At 39.1% G+C, this 14,011-nt stretch overlaps 1 protein-coding gene across 4 annotated transcripts in view; it reads right to left on the reverse strand.

The window, feature by feature from the left end:
• Nucleotides 1-14,011, reverse strand: part of SEC24D (SEC24 homolog D, COPII coat complex component) — a 57,193-nt gene that overhangs the window by 11,969 nt on the left and 31,213 nt on the right. For all 4 annotated transcript variants that reach the window (XM_082282477.1, XM_082282474.1, XM_082282475.1 and 1 more), the window contains 3 exons: nt 4,467-4,605; nt 3,170-3,285; nt 712-836 (listed from right to left, as the gene is read on the reverse strand). In XM_082282477.1, the coding sequence (XP_082138603.1) occupies nt 712-836; nt 3,170-3,285; nt 4,467-4,605 (380 nt within the window). The remainder of the gene's footprint in view (nt 1-711; nt 837-3,169; nt 3,286-4,466; nt 4,606-14,011) is intronic.

The raw sequence follows: 14,011 nt of genomic DNA on the forward strand, positions 1-14,011 counted from the left end.
CGTTATTTAAATTCTATTGAAAACTACACTAAATACACTAAAAACTATACTAAACTACACTAAAATACACTATCAATAATACACTAAATACACTATCAATAATATTGACCAGTAGCAATACTACTGCTGTGTATTTCATGTTCACAAAGCACACGTGCTCTATTTCATAAAGTGGTTGTTGCCTACAAGATTTGCTCTCCTCTCAGATACAAACCAGGACAGAGAAGTTTCACAGTGCAGCAAGAAGCTTTAAAAGTTTTGCTAATTAACAGTAAGAGCTAAAGATACAAGCCACCAACACTATGCTTTTAGAGAGACTGGCTAATCCTGAGTATTCTGTTTGGGGTATTTCCCTGTTTAAATCATTGAGAAAAGCAGGACTGCAGTGAACACAACCACAGCAAGTGAAGTCAAAGCTACGAGCTGTGACTGAGCTGATATCACCACTAGAGTTCACTGCAAGAAAGGAAAAGAATGCAAGCTCCACATGCAGTAGCTTGGCAGATTCTTTCTGTTCATACAGTAAGCCCAGACATCCACGTGTAAGAATTGCCAGCAGTGCTAAAAATTAACATTTGGTCACTATCACTCAAAAAATTCCTGTACTGGAAACTTTGACATTTTCCATAGCTTGGTTTTTGCCTTTCAGCATGCAAAGCTGCATGAGAAGTGCAGTGTACTGAGTTAAGCCAAGCACACTAATGTCTCTACCTTGGAAGTTTATCTAGCAGAGTCTTCAGTTCATCACATATGAGTTTCACTAGGCCACTCTTTATGTTTCTGTATGATACATCAATCATGAAGATAAAAGCTGGTGGATTTGGAGGCTTCTTGTCCTACACAGAAAAAAAAAAAAAAAGACCATTCACACAGAAAATTAGACAGTGTCCTGTTATGAGGAAAAAATTCAGAGGTGGTACCTTAAGGCAATGTAAAGACAGTGCTCAGTTGTTTGAAAAATGCTGTGTATCATAAATAGTAACTATTGCAGAAAGCTGACGTGCATTGGCTAAAGTCCAGCCCTGGAATAAAACATTAGCCCTGGAAAACAGCATCCTAACAGAATAAAATATCTAAAGGGTAACAGTTCATTCGATAAGTTGAAGCACAAACTTTTCTGCTGAAACTCAAGTGTTTAAACAGATTTTCCTTTTAGCTTTTTTCTGTACCCCTGCTTTCCTTTGGGAGTTCCTCTTATCCACAGTGTAAGTGGCATACAAATTGTGCATACACTACTGACACAAGTTTCTGTAAGTAAGAAAAAGTAAGAGGAAGGTTTGTTTAAAAAAAAAAGTAATGCCAAGAGATGTACCTAGAAAGTTAATATGAAATGAACGGAGCAAGAGTAAACATCATACTCCCTAAAATGAGTAGTAGTCATTATTTGGTGTCAAATTCAGGACAGCTTTTTCATTATACTGTTCTACTGCCTTCATATAGAGTTCTGACCTCTTAAACAAATTATACTTGTTAAACTAAACCCTAGAAAAATTCCATTTAAGAAAAATTCATCTAACCCTTGAGTTATGACTTATCCCTAGTCCCTGGCAAACTTTAAACTAAACTAAACATTATACCCTTGATCTCACTCATCTGACTCATGTAAATCAGGATTAATTCCACGGAACCAAAAACAGGCAGTATTTTTCAAAACTGTTCTGTTTACTCTACTTGGATTCTCATTTCAGAAACTGCACCAAAAACTGCTTCTAAACGATTGTATCAGATCAGCATTTCGAAAGAATCTCTGCCTAAGTTCTGACAAATATATGGCAGAAACGCGGACTTGTGGCTCTCACCACATCCGCTTAGCAGGAGTGCAATAATGCAAACCAGCTGGGATTTGTTAAAATTTTTTGTAGCTGTTCATCCTTGTCATTTGATAAGCACATAAGGAAATGACTTCTCAGTTCTGGTCTTGAACTGAATTTATAAAAGAAGGGAACCTCTGCAACTTGGAGCCAAATGAGAAGTGAATTACAAAATAATGCTAACTTCTGTAACATTTAACGACTTAGCATTTCCAGCAGAGAGTGTTATTTTTTAAGAGACTCTTTTTTGTAAAATTGCAGTAAGTATGTGGATGCATCTTTGGAGCAAGCAGGCAGACCATACTGGATGACTTCTTAGGGAACTCCCTGATTTAAGTTACATGGCAGAAGTTGAGGCTTCAGAATTTGATGGAGTTACACTGGATGTACACTGAGCGTCCCACACTGTATTTCTGTAACATCTCACCACAATTCTCTCCTGTTTTGGGGTTTAACCCAGGTTTCAATCAAATCTTACAGGTTATCTCATAGATCTCACTGGATTTTGGAGTAGTGCTCTAGTAAGCAAGCAGAACCAAACCTTTTCCTTTCCTCCACATCAGCAGTAATTTGATGGTCTGAAGAAGTTACTGGTAGCTACTTCAAGATTGTCTAGGACTCAGATGTCTTTTCTATCCTTATCACGGCTCCACTCACAGGAAGAAAATTCTGCCTAATTCCAGCAAGAACAGAAAAATATGTCCATGCTGTGGTCAGATGAAGTCACACTTGTAGTTTTGTAAAATGAGCTGAAGTTTTAAAAGATTAAGTAATTTACGTTTTCAGAAGTATCAAATAGAGTTCTGTAATAAAACCAACTACAAATATTTAGAGTAACATGAGTGGGCTCTGGATTGAGTTCTTCAGTGAGTTGATATTAGGAGAGAGAACCCATTCCACTGTAACTTATTGGTCGGAACACTAAGAAGACTCTTGCCAGGAATGGATTACAAGGTCAAATTCCCTTGCTAAGGTTTTGGGTATTGGGAAGGCAATTTAGGCATGTGTCTGTCTTCAAAATCAGTAGAAGACATACATCTAAAATGCAACAATGCAGCAGAACTTCAAAGATATCCCCTGAACAGTGCAACATGCTGGGTAGGACCAAACACATGCCTCACTTAAAGACTGGCGATCCACGATTTTGCTGCACTGCTTGTTATTCTTACTTTGCTTGTCTCACACTCCGCAGCACAAAAGAACAAAACATAGTATTCTCCACACCTACCCGTATTTCCTAGAATGTTTCTGAAGCTGATATCCATCAGTGCAGTAAGTGCACTTACTCTAAGGATTTAAAGGAGCCTGTCTGTTTTGCCATAACACTGTACACTGGTTTGCACACTGACAATACTCACTCGGCAATAATCCGAAGTAGCCACGTATTCGTAAGATCCCAGGGACAGCTCTGGCCTTTCGTAGTGGTCTATCCGCCGGCCCATGTGGTCCAGGTGTTGAAAGAAGAATGGAGGGACTACAAGCCAACACAAGAACAGGAAAAAACATTTATAATTGGGGAAAGAGGGGAACAACACTGAGTCAAGATTCTTTTAGCAGATGTGATATACTCCAAAGCAGTAAGAAATCAAGTGGGTTTGCACCAACAATTTACACAGAGCTAGTCTCATGGGTCCTCAATGAATACATATTCAGAATGCTTATTTTTCACATTTTTGCCAGCCAAAGTGCATGCATGTGTGTATGAGTGAGGGGAATATCAACCTAGTTTCTTTGCCATTTTTAGTCCTTATCAAAGGGGGTTTTTTTAAGTGCTTTCTGACTTGGATAAAAGACACAGTAGTAATACCAGCATGATTTAAAATGCTACTGCAACTTAAATGTCTTTCTTAAAGTGTTCCCAGTGCATTTAAATTTCCCTTTATGAGAGTTTAAATTGTTAACAAACTATGAAATTTATTATCTGCTATGCCTGCACAAACATTAGAGCTCCAGGCAGAAAAGCAGTTGGACCGAGTCTGACAAGGTTCACGTTTCAGAGTTGAAAAGATGACTGTATTAGGGAAAGCACCATGCCCCTGTGATCCAGCTGAGGAAATCCAGCTCGATACAAATGTCTAGAAAGGCTAGTTCTGGCAAAGATTTGGGATTTCGCCAAGAGCACAAGAACAGTTATGAGTCACATGCAGCACACTTGAACAAATATGGCATGGCATCTTCTGTGAAAACCAACACTTGTCACAGTAAGATTAATAGCTTATTTAACCATTGCATCCACAGTCATGCACAGGATGAAGCTAACTTGGGCCCAAATATTTGCTTCTTGCTGTATGTATTTGCATTTCTTGAAGAAATTAATGTTTTCTTTCAGCACAAAAATTGCTTTCAATTAACAACACAAGCAGTTCTGTATCCTATGTTGTCATAAAATTTTTAAAATAAAGTTTTGATCACACCAGACTGCACTTCATCAGTCAGCATTATTTTTCATACTTTTTTTTTAAACTGTACTGAACAAATGTTTCCCTCTACTATTCTTGGGAAGTGATTTTTTTTTTTTCATTAGCGAAATAAGCCAAATTACTGTACCTCCCTAAACTATTTTTTCATCAAGTCAAGAAAATAATTTTAGGGATACAGTTTCTTTTTAGTCTTATGGAATTTGCTTGAATTCCAGATTAGAGAAACATTACTTACCATCATTTATACAGTTACAAAATGCACACTGATACCTCCTCCCACCTTCAATGAACTGCATGAAGGGACACATGTAAGCTTTGCAGCGGTTGCACCGGATGGGTCCAGTCTCCCCATGGTTTACAAGATAAAGAGGTGTCTGTAGAGGAAGAAGTACAGAGAGAGAGAGCAATGTAAACATGAAACCAAGGAGAGCTAGAAAGAGTTAATTCAGATTTAATTCTTGTTAGAGATCATCCAATTAAGAGATCACTTATTGCTCAGCACTCACACAAAAACTGTTGAGCCCCAGAGATCCCCTCAGGGACTAAATTTACAAGTTCAAGGCCCTATTCTGATGTTTATCAGAAAAACAGTAACGATTCAGACCAAAACCCTACAATGTTTTGCAAGCATTGGAAATTTAGGGCCCCAGGCTGATTTTCTCCAGCAAAGGATAATTTTTGCAGCTCACTAAGAGAAATCTGCTGGAGTCAGGTCTTTTGCCTTCTCTGTTAGATTGAGCTTCTCCTGAAGAAATCTACCGCTGCTCATCAATTGCAAAAGGGTATTTGCTGAGAAAGCTTCTAATATTTTGTCCTAAATGCTGCTCCCCATGCTGCCTTGTTACATGCTACACTCCAGTTTAAACGATGTCACAGTCACCAGCTAGAGGGGGAGATTTAGGAGAAATACTAATATTTACTGAAGGAAAGTACACACAGCAAACAAGTACAGTACCTCAAGCACTTGTCAGTTTAATTACACTGACCACACTTGCTTATAGCCCCTGCCAAAACCCACAGCTAAGAGAAGACATTTTCCAGACGCCTCTTTCCATAGAAACTGCAGCAAATGAAAGATTCCTGTGATTATTCTTAAAGTTAGAAAAGTCATACTTGAAACCACTACAGAAATGGAAGTTTGCTCAATTATTTATGAAATGCTTTTTCTTTTTTCACTCCCTCCATCCCCAGCTAAATATCTCAAAAGGTAAGAATAAGAAATATCCAGAGTTTGGACACAGCAGATCCCTACAAGAGGAAAAAATGCTGACAATGCCTTTCAATGTGAACACATCACACTAGTACATTCTTTTTTTATTTTCTTTTTTTTTTTTAATAATTATTCTGTCTTTTCTTAAGGAATGGGTATATGTAATTTATTATACACTTTATCTTTTACTGCTGCATAAGGATGCATTTTGCCAAAGATTTTCTACATACAAGTAGATTTTTACTACACGGATTTTAAGAGCTCCCTCCTGCTCCACAGAGATACTCTCTTACTTTGTGTTCTTTCCTCTACGCAAATTGAGTCTAACCCAAATTAACCAATAATGCCAGCTGGCAAATACCAGGGTCATTTTTCAGACATGAAAGCCTTGGCTATGAAACTTGCTCATCAGCCACAATGGCTTAATAAGGTTTAAAAGTTCTGGGGTTTGCTCATTACTTGGCAATTTTCTGATTATCATTCTACTGTATTAGTTTAATGAGACCTGGATCTGGTTTGCAGTTAATACTACCATAATATCTGACCTGGTAGGGGAAAAACCCAAGATTAAACCAACTCCTCATGCATTTATACACACTGATTCAGTAACTTTAAACCTTGGTTTGATACATTTAATGATATCCAAGAAAAATTACCCCCAAAATGTTCACATTTTGATGTACCAAAATTAATAGTTTTACATAAAAGGCACAAACAAGAACAATAAAAAAATAAATGCCATGAAGTTCAGAGCTGCAGTATCTGCATTCTTACACATATGTAATAAATTACCTTCTTGAAGACAAAAAAATTAAAGGGAAAAAAAATAAACCCATGAAAAAAGCCAACCAAAAATGTATGTGACAGAATTAAGGAGTTTGTCTAACAAAGAATAGGTTTTTTTTTAAAAGCCCTATTTGTACCCTTACTGATTTATTAATTTGAATGTTTCTGAAAATAAATGGAATTTAAATTTTAGTGTTTTCTTTAAATATTTTACATCAATAATGAACACATGTACTGAAAAAGCTATCTGTAGGATAATTTCAGAATAAGAACTCAGACCAAAAGCACCAAAAATCCACTTCTTGATGTGACCAACACAGTTGTGAAAGAAACTTTATCTCCAAAAAGCTGCAATCTTTCAGCGCACTGCACTGTAGAACCAGACATCCCACCACCACATCAAGAGAAAGGAATTTCTAGTTCAGTGTGTAAACTGCTATTGCACTTGCAAACATCAAAGTAATTTCTGTCCGGGTAAAATAACTTTTAAAAAAAGAGTAGATTTCTGTGGGAATGTACAAAGGTAAGTAATACTGTGCATGCATAAAGTCCTGAGTTTAAATTAACGATACATAAAATCAGAACAGTAAAAAAAAAAAAAAAGTGGTACTGAATGGGAAAGTCTTGTTTGCTGAGCTCCACTCTCTGTAGATGTCACTGTTCACCAGAAGAAAAAGCAGAGAGATCTGTATGTTCCCACTGAAATCAGTGGCAAACTCTCACAGGAGCAGAGGAATGGGATAAAATTAAAAACCAGTTTTTTAATTTTGGGGGCCTTTCTTCTGTTTTTTTTTTTTTTTTAAGTAAATGCAATACTCCTGTTTCTTTTACCTTTCCACCTAAGAAGTATCAGCATTTTCTTCCTCTCCTCTCTCAGAATCAGTTTTGCTGAGAGGCACAACATTGTAATTTTAGGTTAAAGCAAAGGAAATGGAAAATGTTGCAAGGGACCTGCACAAACTTTAATTTCTCTAGAAGCTTGAGGCCCTACTGAAGTGTAAGCCCTGAAAGTTGATCTGATAAACCATAACTTAACCCCAAATGTAGCTGCAATAAGAGGAGTTTTGTTTTGGAAATATTTCAGCAAGACCATCTCTCAGGAGTCAGAAAAGTATCACAAAGCAACAGACAGACATTGGTGGCACAGCTCCAAGATAAAACACATCCATAAAAATTTCCAAAGGGACTGTAACCTGCACTTTAAAGTCTGAGAAAGCTGAATTTCTATTGCTTGCTATAAAAATGAAGTCCTGACACGCTCCTGAGGGTGATGCCTGCGAACTATCACCATACTCATATTGCAGGATCTGGACCACAGCTGCAAACTGTAAGCGTACAAGCAAGGACTGTGCTAAAGCTCCAGATCATCATGGCACATCTCTGGGAAAGCATCATAAAGAGAAAAATCCTGCGTGAGAGATCCTCCGGAGAACAAGGGAGGCACATACAGATACTGAAGAAAATGAGCCATTTATCAGACAGTGTCTCTATCACACCCTTACACTGTGTCAGCAGTGCTTCTAGAGTTGTTACTGACATTGATGCAAATCTAGTCACTAAAATATTCCTATGAGAATTTCAAGATATGCTATACAACATAACTTTCTAATGAACAAAAGAGAAGGCTTTGTGCAAGTATGGCACCGCTGCCCCAAGAAAATGCTGTATTTAATTAGTACAGCAAAAAGATGACAAAAAACTCCTCTGGATAATCAAAGAGAATTCTGAAGTATAACACTGATGTTTATGGAAAAAAACTAGGTCATGAACCAAAGTGTCTCTGTTTCCTAGCACTGTTGAAGGGGTTTGTTTTCTTTTATTCTATCATCATAGATTGCTTTTGAGAAACATTAACCAGTCTACAAATAATCCTTTGCTTTTGAGTTGCTTTACTGATTCACATTAAAACGTCAAGAAAGCATTTCCCTTTGTGATGTTCCCACTGTCTTTTATCAGAAGCCATTCCCTCTGAAAGCAGCAGTTATTTTGCCTATTCTTGGTTTTCAGATGTTGAACATGCTCAGCCTCCTCAGCTGATGACTCAGGCCAATTTGGACTATCTCCTCTGCAAGGTTCACAGCAGGTTCAAGTATTTTCCATACCACACGTCTTTTCCATCGATTTCCTTGTTTGCTTCCAAGACTGCAGCAAGGCTAAAGCATCATCCACATGATACACAGGGTCTCCTGGATCTATCCTGTTTTTCACAGATCACATAAAAATGCCAAAAGCATGTTCAAAGCTCCTTGCTCAAAGCCCCTCCAGGCCCAGGCTGCACATTCCCCTGCACACACAGCACTGCGAAACACAGCATGGCACGGTAGCTGAATTTCAAGTGGACACTGCGCAGGGGATATGACCCAGTGTGTAGGAAAATAAACAGAAACGAGTTATCAGTTTCTGCGTATCACACCATAGCCTATTCCTGAAATCCTCACTCAGCACTCCCTTTTTAAGGGGAATATTGCAATTAACTGAATAGAGCTGGCAGCATGAAGAATATAGATACAGACTACACTCCACTCAACGTGAGAAGAGGGATTCTTAAAAGTTTGAGGATGGGGGGAAAATACATGTAATAATGGTAAAACGTTGATGTAAAGAAATACCAAAGTTCATTAGCTTACTTCTTTAGAACTCCTGTATCATACAGGTGACAGGAGGAGAGGGGAAAAAAAAAGGAAAAAAGTTCACTACCCATGCTTGAGAGAGGCACCCCAAGTTCTGCTGGTCATGACCCCAAGCATTAAACAGGGCAGTGCTCTGCAGCACCTCTCAGCTTTGCAGTGCTGACTGCTCTTTGGATGCAGGGACATGCTGCATCTCGAGGGAAAGCCAGCAGCCAGGATTGACTGATGATAGAAGCAGGAGCGTGAAATTGGCTAATCAAGAAACGGTGCTGCACAACACTCTTCCACAATGTTGGCACTTGAAATCAATCAGGTCTCAACCAGACCTGCCTCAGCCCAGTCTATCCTCAACCCAGCAGGAGTGGGAGCTGCTGCAGAGGCACAAACACAAGGGAAGAACAAGGGCCAGACATAACCGCCCTAGGACAGCACTGCTGTTGCTGTTAGCACCCCTGAGGCTGATAAGCACATGTTAAATCACATGCCAGGGCTGAGGTCCATGGCTGTACCAATCCACAGCTCCACTTCCCACCTTATCAGTATCACAGGTGGCCCAGCACTGCAGTCCTTGTCTGAGACTTCTAGGCAAGATTGTTACACTGGCTGTAACACCACTGAAAAGTAACACAGGCAAGGTTCAGAAAGCTTCTCTGCAGAAATGGTAAGTAATAATTACAAGGGATTAGCTTTACTAGTCATAAGATTTTCACATTAAAATTAGAAGTTGGATTTTCAGTGATATGATCTCCATCTGGCTTACTTGACAAAACCTAACAGAACTCTTAAAGACACCTCATTCAGGTATGATTTCTGGTTTTTTGCAAATCACTGCAGGAAAGTTCTAGAGGATCTTCAAAATGTCAGACTGAATTTGGGCACTAAATACTGATTTCCTAACAGGCCCAGTCTCTTACTGTATGGTGCTGTATGGTCTTATCAAGGTAAGTTTATCCTCTCATGATTTTTTTTAATATGGCTAAATAAATGATAAACCTAACACCACAATTTAAAACACAGGCACAGCCTGTAAAACACAAAGACAATGGGTTACTTGGCACATCCATTCTGTTTTAAAAAGTCCAAGACCATTTAATGCAAACAAAGCTGTGACCACTTCTATATCCCTAGGACAGGCAATAAAGCAACACTCCAAACAGTCCTCATGGAACATGCAGCTCTAGGTTTAGAGAACAACTATTTCAGTTTATATGTGAATTTAAGTGTGGTATAGTGACCTCTGAGGCAACACTCTCCTAGATGAAATTCTGTATTAGAACATTATCAGTGTTATTCACGTCTTCACAGCAATAACAAAACCAAAACCCCACTTTGGATTTCAGATCCATTTTGGCCTGCTGGGCTATTAGCAACTTTAGGGGCCAATTAGATGTTGGGATTTTTTTTTCTTTTTATACACACACACACACACATATATATATAAGTGGCTCGACAGATGTGTGTACATATACTAATATATTTTATCAGCATATGAGAGAAAAGCAATTGCTGACCTAAGATCATGCATGAAAATCTAATGAGTGAAAGGCTTCCTTCCTTCTCAAAACCAGGGCTGTTTCTCTTTCGTTAAAAGGCATTACTGTGATTTTTTGAACTGACTACTCATGTTTGCATTCCTGAGAACTTTCACAACAGGAACTGTCTGGTTCCTACTTTTGCACAGCTGAATATATTAGAGAAAGAACCTTTAATTAGAAAAAAAGCATAGAAATGTTTAGGAGTATTTTAATTGGAGATGGAAATAATAGTTCTGCTTATGTATGGCCTTTCCTGGACAATATTTATTAGTAAACATACCTCTAAGACTAATTAATTTATTTCCACTGAAATCAGAAAGAACTGGGCATAGCTGAAGTGTCATTCTGCATTCCGAAGCCAACTAGAGCTAGCCAATTGCCACAGGAGAACTTAGGAAGTACAAGGAGAATTTTTGCTATGTGAACAAAAAGCAGCACTGAACAACTTCACCTCTGTAGCAAGGACATTTGAGATGAGTTTAATGCCCTTTATAAAAGTCAAATGCTTTCTAAGATGGTAGTTTTGAAGGTCAATAGTAAAACTAACTGTTACTTCACAAATACCACATCAGGTCAAAATGTTCCCACTCCGAGTCTCTCTTCCATGAATACTTCTGTTACTATGATAGCTGGGATGCTTCAAGCAGACTCCAGAACTTTCAAACATAAATAATATTTGTATGGGACTTCCAACTACCCTCCTCTCTTTTAGTAGCACAGCTGAGTGTCACAACTGTGTGGAACTGAGTTGTGGCGTGTGCTGCTTTGGGCTGGGGTACAGTTAGTTTTCCTCATAGTGGCTGGAATGGGGCTGTGTTTTGGACATGTGCTGAACACAGGGACAATAACACAGAGATGTTTCTGTTCTTGCTGAGCAGGGTTCACCCAGGGCCAAGGCCTTTCCTGCTTTCTGTACAGCCATGCTGTGAGGAGACTGAGGGTGCACAAGAGGCTGGGAGGAGACACATTCAGGAAAGCTGACCCCAACTGACCAAAGGGATATTCCAGACCTATGGCCTCATGGTCACTATATAAAATGGGGGGAACAAAGAAGAATGGGGACACTTGGAGTGATGGTGTTTGTCTTCCCAAGTCACCATTACTGTGATGCAGCCCTGCTCTGCTGGGGATGGCTGAACACCTGGCTGCCCATGGGAAGTGTGAACTAATTATTAGTTTTGCTTTGCTGGCATGCGTGGCTTTTCCTTTCCCTATTAACCTTTGTCTCAAGGTATGAGATTCCCAGCTTCTACCCTTGCCATTCTCTCCCTAATCCCACTGGTGGGGGAGTGAACTGCCCAGGGTTAAACCATGACATGAGGAAAGCAATCCTGTGAAGGACAGACCTGCTCTATCGATCCGCACTCTGGGGCTGAGGAGATGATCTGTGCTTCTACCTTAGCAAGGACACAACTTCCATTGTAATGACACACTTTACATGGTGGCATCCAAAATACAACATTGCATAATATGCATAGATAAGTAAAATATGTGTAAGCTCGAAATGCAAGAAAAACTCCAAATTAAAAAGCAAAATACAAACCTTTTCTCTGGAACTTAGTCAATACCAGTGTGTTCTGACTCTCTGAAATTTCCAAGGAATAGATAATAGCCCAAGTGATTTTTAACTTGAGTGCCATTTTTGTTGGCAAAACAAATTATCAGTGTTATTGGCCAGTTAATTAAATGGATGTAACTATTACTTTTTATTTCCCTTTTCTATGTACTGCTGCTTAGTTAGATTTTTCTTCTGCCATTACAAATCTGAAGGACAGTCAAGAGTCTCCAACTTACCAGAAGCTAATTGCAGCATCCTTATAAAGGTTTCTTCTCAGTCTAAATTTCAAATTTGTATAAAACTAGTCAGGAACTCCGATTACAATATGAGTACGATTTATATAAATGTCACATTTTCAAGTCATGATCCTCATCTCTGTCAGAATTACATCCTTACCATAACAACAGCAGTGCAGGGACCAACATACCACAAAAGTATTTTAAAGGGTACATTTTAGGACTGTTTTTCAATGTATATTAAAAACAAAAAGAAGAAAGTAAATCAGAAAACTTGCTTCAATTACAAGAAGCTCTGCTGCAAAAGCCATTGCTAAACCGGTCTCTGAATGCTCATTCTAGTTACAGAGTGTAGTTACAGGCTAACAAAAAATGATGATGCAGTCTTGGGAAGCAATCCAATTCCAAATGATTTACTACCAAATGCAGGCTAGCACAGGGCACACTCCATAAAGGAAGCCTCATCTAATACAGGATTTATGCACCTCTAAATTAGGCATTGTGAAACCAAGCTTACAGGCACTGACCTCCAGAATGGTGTAACACTTTCCGGGTGAAGCACCTGGAGATGCTTGAGAGTTCTGGGCTCTCCACACCATGCATGGCAGAGTCTAGCACCACACAGGAGCTCAGCAAAACCCCCAGACATTAACCTGCCACTAGTTAGTCAAAAAAATGAAAATAAAATAGCTTTGACAGAGCAACAAAGATGTCCTGCTCCAAGCAGACTCAGAACTATGAGCCCAAAGTCTCAGTTCTCTCCCAAATGAGAGCACCAACAAGGATTTTAATACCTGGGAAATCTGTGTTTAGGCTCACACAAGCATGATATACAGAAACATGTATTAAAGTACATCGCATATGCAGGGCTTCTACTCCCACCATGTTTTAGAACAAACACAACAACCCAAAGACATTGACAAAATCATTCTCTGCTGGATCTTGGACAATCTAGACACCAGAATACACAAAATGATCAATACAGACAGCACAACAGAAGTGTCAACAGTATCTCTTGGAGAACCTTTTCTTCAAACAATTTCCTTAAAACTATGATCTTACAAGTTGTATGGACAATTTTAGTGTCTAACCCTGCTCACGTGGAGGGGTGTCACGACAGAGATTACTCAGTTCTGTCAGGAGTCAGCCACCACACAGATAAGCACGACCTAGTTGATATAATGTAATCCTTTTGAAGGAAGAACCTTTCAGTAGAATCCCTTGTTAAGAACTCTTAAATTAGCCAAGCTCTCATGCTCTAATGGGGTAACAGCCTCCTGTGAATAAGTAACCAAATAAAAGACAGAAATCAAAGCGTAAAACTCAAATGATGGTGGGTAGATGTTATCAGCAAGCACCTCAAGGATCTGTTCTTCAGAGCCAGCTTATTAATACATTCTTAATACAAAGGAGCCCCCAGCAAGACATTCAATAGGAATTATTTCATCTTGCAGACTAAGCATTCCTCACTCTCCTCAAACCCAAGTTCTGCACAAGCACATAACTGCTAATGAATGTGTGTGTCTGTCCAAACGTGTGCTTCAAACTAAAGCCACAGCCTGCTTGCCCTTCTCACTAGCTATAAATTAGGGACAACAGCACCTGGGTACCACAGAGTCCAAAGTAGATTGGAGGAGCATGAGGACACCCCTAAAACAAAAAAGACATTGATAGCATTGGATCACATCATTAGTTATCCACCTCACTTGATTTTTAGCTGCTGCCAACCTTACAACTCCATCTAGGCACCCATACTATCATCCCTGTAAAAATCATGGCTTTCCAAACATCTCAGCTGCACTGGGCCTCATCAAAGTTCACTATT

Source organism: Coloeus monedula (genome assembly GCF_965178545.1).
Source record: "Coloeus monedula genome assembly, chromosome: 5".
NCBI classification, from domain to species: Eukaryota; Metazoa; Chordata; class Aves; order Passeriformes; family Corvidae; genus Coloeus; species Coloeus monedula.